General features: G+C 30.8%; 1 protein-coding gene across 1 annotated transcript; it reads left to right on the top strand.

The window, feature by feature from the left end:
* The first annotated feature begins 8,141 nt into the window (after window positions 1-8,141).
* Window positions 8,142-9,122, top strand: LOC129322423 (metalloendoproteinase 5-MMP-like). The gene has a single exon (XM_054968751.1). It carries the CDS (start codon window positions 8,142-8,144, stop codon window positions 9,120-9,122), a length of 981 nt encoding a protein of 326 aa, XP_054824726.1.
* Window positions 9,123-18,355: the final 9,233 nt, after the last annotated feature.

The raw sequence follows: 18,355 nt of genomic DNA, 5'->3' as shown, positions 1-18,355 counted from the left end.
TTCACTTTTGGTGGTGGTGCAATAACTTAGAAGTCTGCGAAACAGACAATCAATACAAAATCCTCAAGGAATTCTGAGTTCATTGCCATGGAGCTGGCTGGGACTGAGGCTGAGTGGTTGAAAAACTTCTTAACAAGTATTCCAATAGGTGAAAAGCCTACACCATCAATGACTTTACATTATGATAGCCAGTCTATAATAACAATGGCTAAAAATAAGACCTTCAATGGTAAAAGTAGACATATTCGATTGAGACATAATATTATAAGGCAGCTGCTCAAAGATGGGTTCGTCTCAATAGATTATGTGAGATCAGAGTTAAATCTGGCGAATCCGTTAACTAAACCCCTAAGGAAGAAATTTATTATTGAAACATCGAAGGGAATGGGACTTAAGCTTGTTTGAAATTAACGGTGATGGCAATCCAACCTTTGTGATTGGAGATCTTATGAAAAAGGTTTAATGAGTAAGAACAAGTCACTTGTTAGTTTTGCTAGAACTGAATTTTGTCCTTTCCTATGACTTGAAAAAGTGCTAGAATGCATTGAACGGAGGCTGAGCGAAAGCTCTTAATGTTTTCATAGTCCTTACGGATGGTGTATTCATTACAGATACACTTAATGAAAATACCTATACAAATGTGGAGTGGGGCCGCTCCTATGAGATCGTGGCAAAATCTCTAGAGCATTTGTTAAAATCAGGCATACGCATGGCCGATAACGTGCAAAACCGTCATTAATAGCAGAGACTGTGGGGGTATAATCCGATTAATAAGACCTCTAGCACACCCTCAAGATCTGTTGGTTCAATAATGAAGTTACACTAATTTTTTTGTGTGCTAAGTTTTATTAGTCTAGGTTTGGTTCAAGTCAACAGACACTAAATTCAAAGTGATTATCCTCCGTGTGAATAACTCAAACGAACATAGATCCTTTTGACACATGTGGGGGATTGTTGTTTGTGTGTCAAAAGTGTGTGTGTCAAAGTCCCACATTGACTAAAAGAAAGACTCTTCTAGTGTATATATATTAAGGAATGAAGTGGGCTAGTAAAATGGGCTTGGAGGAGAAGTGGCCTCGCGCACATAAGACAGGCCAACTCAAGGCAATCGTAGTTGAAATCAGCCGATTCGCCCCCTGCGCACGAGTTCAAGAGGTAATGGGTTCCTTTTACTGGATTATTTTTACAAAATAAATTATTATTTTTGGCTTGTCGGAGAAACTCAATTTTTAGCTATCTGAAGTTTGAAATCAAACCAAGAACATTTTTTGATCATTAACTAAATTAATTTTCTAAACGTTTTTGTCTCAACAATGTTTCCAGACAAGAGGTTAAATGCATTTTACGTTTGCATAACCCCAATGTTTCCAAACAAGTGTTTAAATGATTTTTATGACAGTGTAACTGAGCCTTTAATCCGGTGGCAACCCCCCAACGTTCATGTCTCCACCTTTGAGCTATATATTGCTATAGGTGCAGACAGAGCAGAATAAGCCTCTTGAGTTTTCGGGGTCCTCTCCTCCCTCTGTCTATTCATCTATGTTTGCTTTTAGTCTCTATTGTTCTGTTCCCTGGTTCCACCGAGGAAGTGCTTGTTTAATCTTGAAAAACTGCCAGTCATCAAAAGGTTTGCCGAAATAGTTCTTAAGGACAGTGTCCTTCCGGGCACGACTCAAGCAATTCATACCATGTCGTTCGCGTCTCTGTCGGTTTTGTCCTTTCAGGTACGACTCAAGCAATTCGTACCTCATCATTCGCATCTCTGCCAGTTTCGCCAACATAGTACACTTAAGATATACTATATGTTTACGTTTGGAGAACGCAAGCAAAAATCACTAGTGGAATGGATTTGCTTGAATGTAAGTATGAACCTTTAACTTTCATATTTAATTATTCCTCTCATGTTTTGATCTAATTTTAAATTTTTATTTATTTCAATGCCATAAATAGTCAGGAAGCACAAAATTTGGATATTATGATATCCATTACATGTATAAGGTAATTCAAGTTGAAAGTATTGAAAGATTATAAGAGGTATTTAGTTTTGTTATTTTAGTTTAAATTCTTGTATTTAATTCCTTAAGGTGTTATACTAATTAATTTTATTATTTAGATTTTTGATAATACAGAGATCTATAATGAAGAAGAGATTGATAGCATTTAAGATATTTTGGTTCAACAACTTCTTCAAGATTACTTTTCAAAGTGAAGATGTTCAACAAAATTCTATAGTGTTTTAGTAGTTGAACAAATATAAAGTATAATTGTAACTTGTTGTATAGTTATTCTGGTTTTATTAATTAGCTATTTATATTTGCTGTGTATTCTATATAATTTACAAGTTTTAAATTTTGAATGTATAGAAAATCAAAGAATTTTTTTTAAAAAAAAAATGAACTTTCAACAATTGTTATTGAAAAACCATCGTTAAAAAACTTTTGATGTGGAAAGTAACTTCTAACAATAGTTTTCCAATGACCATTATTAAAAGTTCATTTTTTAAATAAATCTCAATTGTTTGTTGTGACTTTCCATCATTCCATGTCAATTAAATAACCAACATGAAAAATCTACTTTTCATTTCACTTTTTTTAACTTTCTCTTAATAACTAACTTTAAAAATTTAAAATAATCTTTATTAAAAGTCCTTTCTACAGTAATTTCTAGTCTTCATTTTGTTCGTTCTCATTGTAAATGCATCTCACATACTATTCCTACCAGTACCATTCGAGAAGCATAGGAAATTTTATTTGGAGTGTGGCTGTTTTTAATGGTAAGGCTTTTTAGATTAGCCCGAACTTGCCTCGTGTTGAAATAGGAAAAATCTACTGTGACGTGTCCAAGATAAAACGCACTCTTAAAATCATGGGCTTCCTTAATCGCACTTTCTATGATAATGAGGACTCCAACCAGTTCACGAAAGACCTTGAGTCAACCTTATCAGAGTTTCAGGAGACTTACAATCTCAATGCCATGGGCCAGCCGATGATACGTTAAAGTCTATTTGTTCTAATTTGACTTGATAAAATCATAGTCCCTTTTGTCATTAAATTATACAGTGATTGTCAATCAATAATTACTCATTTCGTTTTCTTCCTTGTTAATTAAGAATATCTTATAAATTAAGAAGGCGGAGAAAATACTGTTAATTAGGGTTGAACGGAGGAAAAAGAGTATGCATGGCAGTCCAAAAATCAGTCTTGTTTAGGTCGGAGCATCTTTGCTTGCACAATTGGTCCTCGTCGAATTGAAAATCCAAATTGCTTCTGACGGAAAAGAACAGTGCATAAAATATTCTAGGTCTCTTGCAAGTTAGTTACAGTCATTGTCAATAATTAATTGGTCATTTCGCTTTCTTCCTTATTACAGTATACAAGGGTTCAGAACAATAAGGCAAGTTTTAAAATTAAAACAAACGGCTTTGTACAGAATCTTACATTTGATTCATATAACAATAAGATGCCCACTTGTTGACAGGGTTTCTTAATAACATAAATAAATAAATAAAATTATGCATCACTTCCTTGTTTTTATGTTGGCAACTTGGCATACGCACATGTACTACTGGTGACGAAATGGAAAAGTAAGACATCAATCTCTTAAAAGATTATAAATCTTTCAGTCTTGCTTAAAAAAATACTAGTTGTTAGACTTGCTTGGAGCAACTGGGTATGGTCTCTTTTGGCGTGCACAATTGGAACTCATCGATTTTTCTTTTTCTATTTGTTTTTTGGGTAAAGATGCATGGTACTCATCAATTTGAAATCCCCAAGTTGCCTCTAAGGGAAAAGAACAATACATAGAATATTCTAAGACTCTTGCTGGGCCATTTAATCACAGTCATTGTCAATCATCAATTGTTCACTTCGGTTTCTTCCTTGCAAGGGGTAGGAACAATGATTAGGCAAGCTGTAAAGTCAAAACTGATGGCTTTGTACAGAATCTTATTTATGATTAATATAAAAATAAGTGCCCACTTGTTGACAGAGTTTTTATAGTGTGTGTGTATATATATACACATTGCAGGATAGAATGAAATATATAATCGTATAAATTCGGATCTTTATTTTTAAATTTAAAAACACAAATATATAAGACTAAAACGATAGTATAATATTATAAATAAATATTACCGTTACTTTTCCCCATGCATAGATGTCTAAGTATTTCTCAGAAATTAGATTCAATTAATTAATTAATGGTTATAGGCTCAAGATTAGTAGTGTTAATCACGGGACTCCAATATACAAAACGAATGTCTTCAAATTTACGTCGCTATATAAGTTCAATTTTCTCGTGTGATAAATATCATATTCGAATTGACAGTAGAAAATTATTCCACATATTATTATAGTTTTTTAATTTTGAATTTGATCCCTATAGTTTATTTTGTTTTAATTAAGATCTTATATATAGTTTTATTCATTAAATATGTTAATCCCTGAAGATTAAAATTAATGAATAATTAATCTACCCAAAACAAAAACTCTATTGAATTTGATAGAAATTAAAATTGATTTAATAATTTTGCACAAAAAATTGATTTAATAACATGTTTAAATTTTTATTAATTTTTTATAAAAACTCAATATGTATAATAATTATTCAAAAAACATAACCTAAATGATTTGTCTTATTTTGACCCTAATATATATAATTAGAGAATATGATATTCATTTAATTTTTAGTTTGTCATTTTTCGTATTTTTATGTAATTTTTCGAAAAGGATATGATTGCCGAGTTTTTAAAGAGAAACACTATTTTCAAACTTTACGTAAATTAATTTTGAATTATAAAAATTATATAATTAATTTTAAAGTTATATAATCATCTAGTAAAAATATAAAAGTGTTTAAATTTATCAACAAATGTTTTTTTTTTTGGCAATCATCAACAAGCGTTAATTCTAATGGAAGGGGTTATGACCTGACAATGCTTTTAAATTTATTAACAAGAATTTAAATTGATCAACCATATTAGGTTTGAGCCCATATGAATGCAAAAAATGTTTGTTAGAGCTACCATCAATTAGACCCGACAAAGCTCGAATCTGACCCAATTATATATATAAATAATATTTTAATAATATAAATAAATAAATAGATAAATAAAATTATGCATGGCTATCACGATTGCATAGCCTCGGAAACTTCCTTATTTTTATGTTGACAACTTGGCATATGCAGATGTAATACTAGTGACGATATGGGTGGGAAAGTACTTGCATGTCAATTACGACTCCTTCAAACATCAATCTTTTAAATGATTTTAAATCTTTTTAGTTATACTTTTATTAACATGTTATATAATTAAGTATCTTAATAATAGCAATTGAAATTTAAATGGATTACTTTTTAAAAAAGGGTAGTAAATAATGCAAGGATCTATATTCTTACTCTGATAAACTAAGATTTGAATCTTTATTGAAAGAAGTGACCACATCATGACTGTGTCTCTAATAACTAGGAGGATAACTTTAAAAAATAAAAAAAAATAAGGATATATATAAATAAAAATATAAGAAATATCCAATGCCATTTATTTTTAATTAAATAATTTTCTAAAAAATACCCTATATTATCAATAAGAGGGAGTATATATATGTCATTTGGCTTTCCTCATTAAATAAGGCTAATCAAAATATTATAGATATGATTAAAATGATATTATTGATTATAAACGAAATAAAATAAGATTATTATCCAAAAGTGGAAAAAAATGATTTCTTCCAATTAACCATTAAAACATGACGCTACAGTATTTCTAAGAAATTCCACTGACGTGTAGCCTTCAGAAAGCGAATCCAGCGCGGAATTCGGACGAGGTAACATGAATGTCTATACCTGCTACATTCGTCAATATTCATGTTTTAATTTATAAAAATATTAACTTGAAATTATTTTCAAAACCATTTATTCTAAGCCAACAGTCTAGCTCTGTTAGATGTAGATGAGGAGTAGCATTAGATGTTAGTGCGTGGATAGTTTTAAGGGCGTTCAAAACCAACCAAAACCAGTCACACCAAACTAAATTGAATCAAACTCAACTAGTTGTTAGGGTTGAATTAAAAACAGTATGCATTGATCCCAGTCCAAAAGTGGGGCTTGCTTGGAGCATCCGGGTATAGTCTGATCTCTTTCGCTTGCACAATTGGTTCTTAACTTCTCATTGAATTGAACTCCAAATTGCTTCTAATGGAAAAGAACAGTACAAAGATTATTCTAAGACTCTTGTCATTTAATTATAGTCATTGTCAATCAATAATTACTCATTTCGTTTTCTTCCTTGTTAATTAAGAATATCTTATAAATTAAGATGGCGGAGAAAATACTGTTAATTAGGGTTGAATGAAGGGGGGAAAAAAGTATGCATGGAAGTCCAAAAGTCAGACTTGCTTGGCTCGGAGCAGCCGCGTATAGTCCCTTTCGCTTGAACAATTGGTCCTCGTCGAATTGAAACTCCAAATGCCTCTAACAAAGAACAAAGAACAATGTGTACTCCCTCTAGTCCTGTTCACAGAATAAGAATAAGAAGAGAAGAATTTTTTAATCCTATTTATAAGTTACATTATTAAATTTTTATTATAAATTTTTTTTCTACCCTCCATTGGATGTTGGAGAGAGAAAATATATTATTAAAATATGTATATTTAATAAAATAAAGTTAAAAACTTATTAAATTTAAGACAGAGTTAATGAGTTTTAATATTTTCATTGGTACTAGTGAAATACATTAAAAATAACTTATAATAAGATAAAAGAGTAGAATATTCTTAGTCTCTGCAAGTTTAGTTACAGTCATTGTCAATAATTAATTGGTCGTTTCGTTTTCTTCCTTATTACAGTACACAGGGGTTAAGAACAATTAGGCAAGTTCTAAAATTAAAACTAAAGGTTTTGTACAGAATCTTACCTGTGATTCATATAAAAATAAGTGCGCACTTATATATACAACTATTCTTCGCAAGATAGAATTAAAAATAATAAGTTTATAAATTCGTATATTTATTTTAAAACTTAAAAATCAAATATTATGTGTGTGTGTGTATGCGCGCGCGACAAAAACGATAATAATATTATAAATAAATATTACCATTACTTTTCTCCATGCATAGATGTCAAAGTATTTCTCAGAAATTAGATTGAGCACATAATTAATTATTGGTTATAGGCTCAAGAGGAATGCTTTCCGAATTAACTGTCCAAGTCAAAAAATCATATATAAAATGATAATTACGTTCCTGTAATTTATCTCCACATAAAAAAATCATATATATATATATATATATATTTATAATGATAATTATATTCTTTTAATTTGTCTCCACAAAAAAATTCATGTATAAAATGATAATTATGTTCCTGTAATTTTTCACCACAAAAAATCACACACACATGTTTATATGATGATAATTACGTTCCTATAATTTGTTTCTGTGCAAAAAAAAATCATATATAAAATGATACGGAATAAATTTTGAAAATATGAAATAAAGACGAAATATCTCTTTAATAAATTGATCTAAAATTTTACTACTCTCATTTCATAATTTTCAATTATCAAAATTAAACAAGAATTTTCAACTGAGATTTGTTAATTTGCAAAAGAAAAACTTGTCAAACATATCATATAATTCTTATACCCTTATTTGCAGATTCAAGTATGATTCATTAATTTTTGAAGCAAACAATTTTCAAATAATATTGTATCTAACAAACTTTCTTTCATAAATTAATGAATTTCAGATGTAAATCTTTTTGCCAAAAAAAAAAATGATCTAAACTTTTGTTTTGAGAGTCGTAGATTGCAGAATGAGGCAATGAGCTGGGGCAGTATACTTTTAAACCAATAATTTAAATTGCATCGGGTTCTTAACTTCTTATCTCTTATTTCCAAAAAAAAATATTTATTATTTAAATTGAATTCAATATTTTGTTCTTTAGCGACAATTACGTTCCTGCAACTTGTCTCCATGCAAATGTCCATCGCAGGAGAGAAATTTCTCAGAAAAGAAGTAACCTATAATACAGAAAAGTGCGAGTGCTTTCCATGGCTATTTAAGCACTCAAATTTTCTCTCCTAAACACACACCATTTTCGGAAAGAATAAGCTCCCAAAAAAAAAAAAAAAAGTGAGCGTGATGAGAAACAAAGCTTACGTTCTGTTCTTCCTTTCATTATCCCTTCTCTTTTTAAATTCATCTTCCTTCAGTTTCGGATCTGTAAAATCTATCTTGAAGTTCATTAACAGGGTTGAGAAATGGAAAACTGTCTTCGACGCCTTCAACACATCATCCCTTCTTGAGGAGCGTAGTTATCAAATAGGAGAAAATGTCACTTACTTACCCTATTATAAACTCTATCTTGATTATTACAATTACCTTAATACCCCTAATGTCTCTGGTATCTACACGTATGAGCTCCAGTCAGCCTTAAAAAAGTTTCAGAACACTTTCGGTCTCGTTTCCAACGGCCAGCTTGACACCGAAACTGTTTCGCTGATCATGACGCCTCGATGTGGCATTCCTGATATTATAAATGGCGTCTCCATTATAATGGAGGATGGCACGATGACGTTTAATAACTCGTGGTGGCCGACTTGGAAGAAAGAGTTCACCTATGCTTTTTCTCCGGAAAATGATACGACGTTGTCAAGGCCTGCGTTCTCAGATGCCTTTGACAGGTGGTCCAATGTGACGGGATTGTCCTTCACGGAGACGCCGTTGTGGAACGAGTCTGACATTCAAATCGTGTTCCGGCCATTGGACGGGAAAAAAGGAGTGGTAGGTGGCACCTGGTTCGATAACACCAACGGGAGCTTGGTCGTTTATTTGGACTCCAATGAGAGCTGGGCATCGCCGACCGATGCCATGCACGTGGACATGGAGTCGGCGGCGATGCACCAGATCGGACACGTGCTGGGATTCGGCCACGCGACGATACGCGAGGCGGTGATGTACCCTTTCTTAAAGCTGAAGGAAAGGAATGTGGCTTTTGCAAAAGCTGAATTGGATAGCATTCACCTTCAGTACGGCGGAGCAGCTGGCCGCGCGGAGCCGGGATGGAAAATGGTTTCAACTTTATGTCTTAGTATTGCATCTGCATGGCTTTTTTGGTTCTGACAATATAAAATAAAAAGAATTATAACAAAAATATCCATATTTTTTTCAGAAGTAGCCAATATCTTTAAGTGAATAAGGATGAAAAAATATCCATGAACTTGTTTTACCAAGTGTAATTTTTCTTGGGCAATAAAAAATGGCAAACATCCATTTGTTTTGTAGCTGGTCCCACAATCATGCTAAGTGTCAAAACTAATTAATGTCTGCTATTTTCATAATCTAGAAAAAATTACACTTGTTAAAATAAGTTTATAAATACTTTTGCGCCTTGTTCACTTAAAGAATTAGGTGTTTCTAGAGAAAAATTTTATAGGTATTTTTATCCTATACCAATACTATACGTAGTTAGTTAACAATGAATCTTTTGGTGTATATTTAATTGTGTTGTGCAAAAACTCCTATTCAGATGTGTTTTACTTTTAAATCTGTCAATAATAATATTATTGTCTCGTTTTTTGTTCTTTTTTTAATTAGCCATTTCGTTTTCTTCCTTGTTAAGTTAACAAGGGCTAAGAACAATTAGGCATATTTTAATATCAAAACTAATTAATGGCTTTAGATGTGCAGAATCTTGCTTATGATTCATATAAAAATAAGTGCGCACTTGTCGGCAGAGTTTTGTATATTGTATACAAGTATTCATTTGAAGATAAAATGAAAAATATAATTTTGTAAATCCGTATCTTCATTTTAAAACTTAAAAACACAAATAGTATATATGACTAAAACAATAATAATATTATCTATAAATATTACCATTACTTTTCCCCATGGTAGATGTCTAAGTATTTCTCAAAAATTAGATTCAATTAATTAATTATAGGTCATAGGCTCAAGAGTAGTGTTAATCACAGGACTCCCATGGACAAACGAATGTTTTCAACTTTCCGTCTCTATATAAGTTCAAATTTTCTCGAGTGAGAAAAATCGTATACGAAATTGTAGGAGCAAATTAATCCGCATATTATTGTAATTTTTGTCAATATTAAATTTGATACCTACAGTTCATTTTATTTTAAATAGATTTTTATTTATTAGATATGTTAATCCTGAATATTAAAATTAATGAATGATTAATCTACCAAAAATAAAAATACTATTGAAGTTTAAAGAAAATTTGATTTAATAATTTTTTGCAAGAAATGATTTAATAACATATTTACATTTTTTATTAAATTTTATATATATAATAATTATTTAGAAAACATAACCTAAATGATTTGTCTTATTTTGACCCTAACATGATTAGAGAATATGGCATTCATTTAATTATTACATTTTCATTTTTAGTATTTTTATGTAACTTTTTTTGAAAAGGATATGATTGTAGAGTTTTTAAAAAGAAGCTCTATTTTGAAACTTCATGTAAATTAATTTTGAATTAGAAAAAATAGATAATTAATTTTAAAGTTATATAGTTATCTAATAAAAATATAAAAGTGTTTAAATTAAGTTGTTATGACCTGACAGTGCTTTTAAATTCATCAGCAAGCATTTAAATTTATCAGCAAAGTCTTAGATTTGAGTCCGTGTGTAATATCCAAAAATTTAATTTAAAATTACTTAAGCTAATCAAAAGCAAATGAATAATTTTAAAGGAACATTTAGAGATAAATAATTTCAGTTAAGAGATTATTAATTTAAAATAAATCCTAAGTTATAATTTTTTAAAAAATAAAAACAATAATAATATATTATTATTAAAAAAAGAAAAGAAAAAAAGATATATAAAAAAGGGGGGGATGGGGGACGGATTATGTCCATTGATGTTTGTGTATGTAGTGTATAGGTGCATTAAAAAAAGAAAGGATAAGGGTTATTTTTATCCATGAACTATATATGAAAATTCAGAAATGACTCTAAACTCAATTTGGGGTTAATTCTATCCCTCAACCTCAGAATTTTGCTTCTTTTGTGCCACTAGCATTAATTATCCATTAGTAAGGACTACATGACCTTTTTAAATATTTTTTTAATAATAAAATATAATAGTGGAACCTACTTTATATTTTTTTATTATATTTTTTGAGGTTAAAAGTTTAAAAAATGCCCTTCAACTAAGTGAAAAGGGTCAGAATCACTCCTAAAATCAAGAAAGGGTTATTTATATCCCCAATCGCTAAGATTTTTTATTCTATCATTACCGTCTACTGTGTCAATATTCACCCTCAATGAGGCCTACATTTAAATTTTTTAATATTTTTAGTGGTTTTTATCATTTTTAATATTTTTTATAATTAAAAAATACCCCTTTCTTCTCCCTCTCTCCCTACTCACTCTCCCCCCTTCATTCCCTCTCATTTGCTCATTCTTAGATGAAAAAAAGTGGAGTAGCGGCGGCAAAGCACCTAACATACCAATTGCAATCTTGTTATTGTCGTGAATGGTTAGATTGAAGAGTACACTAGAAGCATGTTCCTATAATGGTTGACAGAGTTTTGGCACCATTTAGCAATGGTAGATTTGAGGGCAAGGTTAGGACTTACAGTAGAAAAAATGAGCTTGGAGCTAGTAGAGAGCCATGCTTTAGAGTTTACATTTTTACAAGCTTAAACAGACTCACTCAAAGGTGTGGCCTAAGCCCCAAGAAGACATACTAAAAATATAAAAAATGATAGGACCCATTAAAAATATTAAAAAAATTTAAATGTGGGCTTTACTAAAGGTGAATTTGACTGAATAGACGGCAGAGTGATGAAATAAAAAATCTTAGCAGTTGAAAGATATAAATGACCCTTTTTTAACTTCAGGGGCAACCTTGGCCATTTTACTTAGTTGAAGGGCATTTTAGACCCTTGATCCTATAAAAAGAATGGTGAGAACCATTAAAAATATTAAAAAATTTAAATGTGAGCTCACTAAAAGTAAAATTTGATGAAATAGATGACAAGGTGATGAAATTAAAAATTTTAATGGTTGAGGGATATAAATGACCCTTTCTTAACTTTAAGGGCAATCCTAACCCTTTCTGCTTAGTTGAGGAACATTTTAAACCTTAACTCAAAAAAGAATATGAAAGAGGGAGTGAGATTGTGGGACCCAGGATCAATTAAATCAACACACGCTCTTCCTTTTTTTCATTTCTTCCCTATGCGTGAACAAAGAGATGAGAGTGTGTGAGTTTGTAGGGCGACAGGGAACTGATTTAAAAGATAAGACTTTGTAATAGAATATTTTAAGTATTTTAAGATTATCTAAATGTCCTAAACATTTTTCATAATCTTTTTTCTTGAGTTTCTGATTTTATGGTTATGGAAAATCTAAAGTTTGAAAGAAGATGAATTTATGATAAATAAATATGATTGTTAAGGTTGTTGGTAGTATAATAAATATTCTAGAGTATTATTTTATTGACAAAATTTGAATTTGAGGCTTTTGAGTTAAACCCTAGACTTTTATGATTAGATTATAGCCTTAAGACCAAGTTTGCAATTTTTGGGTGTTTTTATGTATGAATTTATAAAATAAAAAGAAAAATTTTAATATTAGAAAATTGTTTGAAGGATGATTTTAACCAAAATTTCAATAAAACTATTGTGAAGGAAGCTATTTAACTAAGTGGATATGTTGAAATATATGAAATTGGATTTTAGACTAAGGTCTTAAAAAAAAAACTTAAGTATTGAAATATGAGTGAAAATTATATTAATAATATTATTGAAAAATTGTGATATAATTAATTGTAGATTAATTTTTATTTGGAACTATTTAAGCTTTAGAAGTATTGATTTGAGGGATAATCTTCAACCTCTTAAAGGTTGGATAATTGAGAGAAATCTATTTTTATATTTGTATGTTAATTAATCATTTATATTTGAGAAACAAATAAATATAAGGTAGAGCCAGGATTTAAGAATAAGGAAGTCAAGAGTAAAAAACATATATATTACAAAGTTTTCATAAATTTTAAGGGACCGGAAGTATGTAACACCTATATAATACAAAGAAAATTTTAAAAAATTGAGGGCCATGGTCCCTACTGATCCCCCCTCCCTTCACCACTGTATACATATATATCACCAAGTCTTGAAATTGATGTTTGTAATGTATATGTGGCCTTGTTGAGATTTTATAATTTGTGACAGTTAATTGTAACACATGTAAAGAATTTGAATGTGATAACTGTATGTGGAGAAAAAGAGATAAATATCAAAGCTTGCTTTGTAACGTGGAATACTGATATTAATTTATGCTTTTATGGGATAATGTGATATAATTTGAGTAATGAGATTGAAGATTGATAATGATGTACATACTCTTGATTATAAATTGTGGATTATACATGGTAATAAATTGTATATGAGTATGTTGAGTTTTCATATAATGCTAATGTGATTTTATGTGGTGACATGAAAATTGATGCATGAGGCATGATTGAAATATGATAATTCTTGATGCTCGTTAAACATGAAAATTGATAAACATGTAAAATATTGTTATTTACATATTTGGGAGTTATTAAAATGTATTTTCTTATAAGCATGATCACATGGCAGGAGTTCATCTTAGTCAAGGAGCTAGTGATTGTGCAAAATTCATATAGTACTTGGCTATGAACCGTTAATCCTAGGGGTTACGTTATAGTCGCTATTTGCCTTATAGGGTATTGTAATATTATTCCTATTAATGGACTTAACTCTATTAGCCTATCTGAAGTTTTGAGTAGAGCTAATCTTGGGCATGACACCTCATAGTATGTGGTTTGGGAGAAACTATATTTATAAGTGTGTAAGGTAATCTTGGCCCAGTAACATTTCATGATATAATTAAGGCCTTGGGTAGTCTCACCTCATAATATAATTTAATGACTTATATTAAGGAAATATTTTTGATAAAATTGAATATACATCTTGTACAATTATTACAAAATATTAAATCAAGAAGGTGCTAATTATATTGTGAAATATGTAATTAACGCTTTTAATTTTTGAATTATGAATTTTTAAAAATGAACTGCACCCCTTAAACTTAGGTTATATAGCTTCAGTATTATTAAATATTTAATTGGTATCTAGCAGCGTTGTAGTAAATTAAACAGGTGTCAACACACAACTGGAGAGGTAAATGTCAGGTACTACTCAAGAAAACAATTAGTGATTAGCTCAAGATAAGGATAAACTAGCTTGAGATAATTCTTTTTTTAAACTGAGGAAAAGGTCACCATTAACAGTGAATTACAGAGAAAAGCATCAGAAAGGGAAAATACAGAGAAAGTTGAGAGATAATAATAGAAAGAAAGGAGCCAATACACACTCAACGTGACCCCTTCTGAGGACAGTGCATTCTTAATATAACTACCTTATCCACGCCGAACGTCGTTCCACTCTCTCTTATCTTCCATATGTAACCCTTCTCGAGCTGTTACTCCTTAGCAGCACAATAGGGCCCTCGCTCTAACAGATTGACATTGTCCTCAAGGTCAAACATTGGGTAATGGGACACTTAGCGACCACTTCGAATATGACGAACAGCAGGCACGACAATGGGGTGGAGAATGGGACACTTAGCGATCATGGTTAAAGGCAATGCATCAGGCATTTCCCATAACAGAGTTTTAGAAGGGAGACGTGAAACACTGGGTGTATCCTGGCATGGGAAGGCAAATCCAATCGATACACCACATGTCCAATATGTTGAAGAACTTTGAAAGGCCCAAAGAACCTAAAGCTCAATTTTCTGGCAATGACGAAGCTCAACTGAATGTTGCCTGTACGGATGAAGCTTGACAAAGACCAAGTCACCTTTTTTGAAATCTTCCTTCCGTCGGTGCGAGTCAGCCTATTTCTTTATGCGGGCCTGAGCAAGCTTAGTAATAAAGGGCCACTTCAAAGTTCGTGACCCGTTAGCCTTCAATCTCCTCACTTCATTTATTGACCATCTGATGGGTAAGGATGGCTAGCTGGGAAGATGGGCGATTCGAAATGCATGGGCCGTAGGCCGAATGAGCCCATTTTCTTTATTTGGTAGATGGGGTTGGAAAGGCATGGTTTTCATTACGTGTTCGTATAAGGCTCCCCACTAGTCTAGCTACCTAGTTAGTGGGTCTAGCGGGTAGTGGTAGAGCAGGCATCTCTCACAACACAAGCTACATTATGTGTGTTTGGTTTTTGATTTGTTAAAAATTTATTTGATAAAATTTAATTTAATAAAAATTAGTTATTATAATAAAATTTATATTTAGATATATTTTTTAAAAGTTAGTTGATAGACTAAAAATTGTTTAAATAGTGATAGTGAAATATGCTTTTAAATGTACAATTATTAAAAAGTACATTAATTTATGATAATTTATAATTTTTATCATATAAATGTAATATATTATAAATGTTTATAAAATTGTGATACAATAAAAATATTTAAAAAATTTTTAATTTTACCCCTATTAAATGTACATATTTAAAAATATAATATTCTAACATTTAATAAATTTTTTATAATTTAATAAAATAAAAGGGTAAAGATGGATATAATAATTATTAAAATACCCTATAAATAGAACCAAAATAAATACTCTCTATTTTATAAATAAAACCAAAGCCTCATAAATAAATTGGAAAGAATGTTGAAAAGCTTTCAAATTTCACGTTCCAAAATTCACTTCCAAGTCAGTTACCAAAATTTTTTTGCAATGTCAACTTACACCTATTATAATAATCAGAACAACATTTGACATTTGAAAAATTGAAAATGGTTTTTAAAAAGTGAAAAGTAACAAATCCAAACACACTCATTGTTTGCCACCTCAATTTGCTTTCAAGCGAGGGCAAGAACCTGTAGGGCAGCGATTTTTCTTTTGGTTGTTCTTATGGTGTCATCTCTGGGCAGCGCCTTCAGAGTTTAATATTGTCGTAGGACAGTATGGACCACAGCTTTGCCGCTGAAGGAGAAGACGTTGTTTTTGACAAGAATGCCAATTTCGCCATTCGGCCTTGAGGATAGCTCCGACTTTCGGGCTTAGGGATAGCAATCCAAGGCTAGACTATTCTAACTAGCTTTTTCGTTTTCTCGTTCGTAGTGAACTTTCTTTTGCAACTTAACTTTTAAGATGATGATTATAAATTATTAATAAAATAATTATAAATAATTAATATTAAACTTTATTAGTAACGCATGATCAGTTTAATTATTAGATATATGAAGTTATATTTATAAAATATTCAAATGATAGTTATAAATTAATGATGAGGTAGTTTTAATATTAAACTTTATTAATAACGCATGATCGAAATAACTATTAAATATGTGAAATTATAGTTGTAAAACATTGAAGTGATAGTTATAAATAATTGATAAAGTAGTTGTATACAATTAATATTAAACGTGTAATACATAATAAGTTTAGCTATTGAATACATAAAATTAATGTAAATTATTAATGAATTAATTGTAAATTAATTAATTGATGTAATATATTTTTAATAGAAATATTATTATTATTATATTTGCACCCCTATTTCAAATTGCACTCGAGTTTCAAAAGAATTGGGTATAGTTTTTAAATTTTATAAGATTTATTTATAAGTTATCTTTTCTTGTTCCATGCGAAAAAGGATTAAGGTGGGATATAGAAATGTTTTCACAAACACACAAATGGTATTGGTCCCCTCTCAATTTGCTTTCCATGGAAAAGTGGATCACATGTTAAGAATCGAGACTTTTCTGATTTGCAGTCATTGTCAATCACATTCATTAGCCACATCATTCTCTTGATTATTCAAGGTGAAAGAAATTGAAGAGGAAAAATATACCTTGTGTCATTAATTCGCACGAACTGTGAGAATAAAATTACACCAGTTGAACTTTATTCGAATACACATCAAACGTACTCTTTGAGAGAATGAGTTGTAAGGAGAAAATGATTTGATTGGTAAACGAGAGTGTTCGATTTCTTTCTTCACACAGAGAACAAAATGAATAGATTGAAACTGCACCTATAACCACCTCTTATGAGAAAGTGCGATAGTCTCTCTAATCGCTCATGATTCAAATTCAAAGGTGGGAGAATATTACATTTTAAGGCCCTGACTAAATTACATTTTGAACCCAAACACTTTTCATAATTGCACAAGAGCCCCATTCTCCAATTTAGGCTTTTATATAGGCATGATCCACCAAAGGTGGATAACCCAACATCTCCCACACACACTTGGTGGAGAAGATAATGTCAATCCTATCTCTTTCTCTTTTCTCTCTTCATACTACGTGCTTTACCGTAACCGCATAGGCTTGACGTCTTCATTTTAGTTGTTTGTACGAGAAAATCCTATTAAAGACTAGCACAAATAACTTTAAAGTCAAATTTATTCTTGATTAAATTCATGCCTTAATGTCTTAGATTTACCAATATACACTTTTTCTTATTATAACCAATCTGATCCCTCTTAAGTCAGTCCAAAACTCAAATAGTCTCTCTTATATGCATTGTATCCACACTCATAAATTCACAAATCATTTCATAAGGGACATGTCTTGAATACAAGCATAGATGTGTATATTTAAGATAATCTTCCTTTTGCCCATATACCACTTTGATAGGAAACAGTTGCTTTCCTAACATGAAACCTTTAGGTCACATCAATCATGACCATAGGGTGTATATTAAAGTAGCAGACACTGTAACATATCTTCATGATAATGTCAAAGTCAAAGGACATCAATGAAAGGATTTTTGCTTTCTGGGACTCACACGGTAATGAAGCAGGGATTTATTCACTTGCTTCCCATTGCGATTCTTAAGCACATGTGGTATGAAACACATGTTATGGTGTTACTCTTGCTTGTAAGAGCGTACGTCATTTTCATTTATTATTAGCACCATACAAATTTAAGTTTAGATATTTATTGTACCTAAATCTAAATTCTTCTTTTTTATTTATCTCACATGATGTCAATTTAAAAGAATTTGTTGTTTGGCTACAGGTATCATGGATATGGGGATCCATGACTCAATCCAAGTATGCTTACGGATCTCATCTCAACTTGCTCTTTGATCGAGGCGACATATGATTTGTGTTTCTTTTCTACCATATCAACATTTTTTATTGCCTTGCTGGTGAACACTAATGTCTCATCTTTAATTTTAAGGTCAAAGGTAGTTGCTTGTGTGAGAGAGTCAACCTTATCAACCTGTATGACATACTAAACATTGTATATTCTCAATTGTACACATATGGAAGTAATGAAAAATCTTATTAATATAACTAATACATTACATCAAGTTAATCTAACTATGC

This window comes from Prosopis cineraria, unplaced genomic scaffold (genome assembly GCF_029017545.1).
Source record: "Prosopis cineraria cultivar Desert tree isolate PC_DT_omini unplaced genomic scaffold, ASM2901754v1 PC10, whole genome shotgun sequence".
Classification (NCBI taxonomy): domain Eukaryota; kingdom Viridiplantae; phylum Streptophyta; class Magnoliopsida; order Fabales; family Fabaceae; genus Prosopis; species Prosopis cineraria.
Note: the sequence above shows the minus strand (reverse complement) of the source record. Positions and strands in the feature narration are given on the sequence as shown.

Coding starts and splice junctions, on each gene's coding strand:
- LOC129322423 (XM_054968751.1), top strand. CDS start 8,142: ATGAGAAACAAAGCTTACGTTCTGTTCTTCCTTTCATTATCCCTTCTC.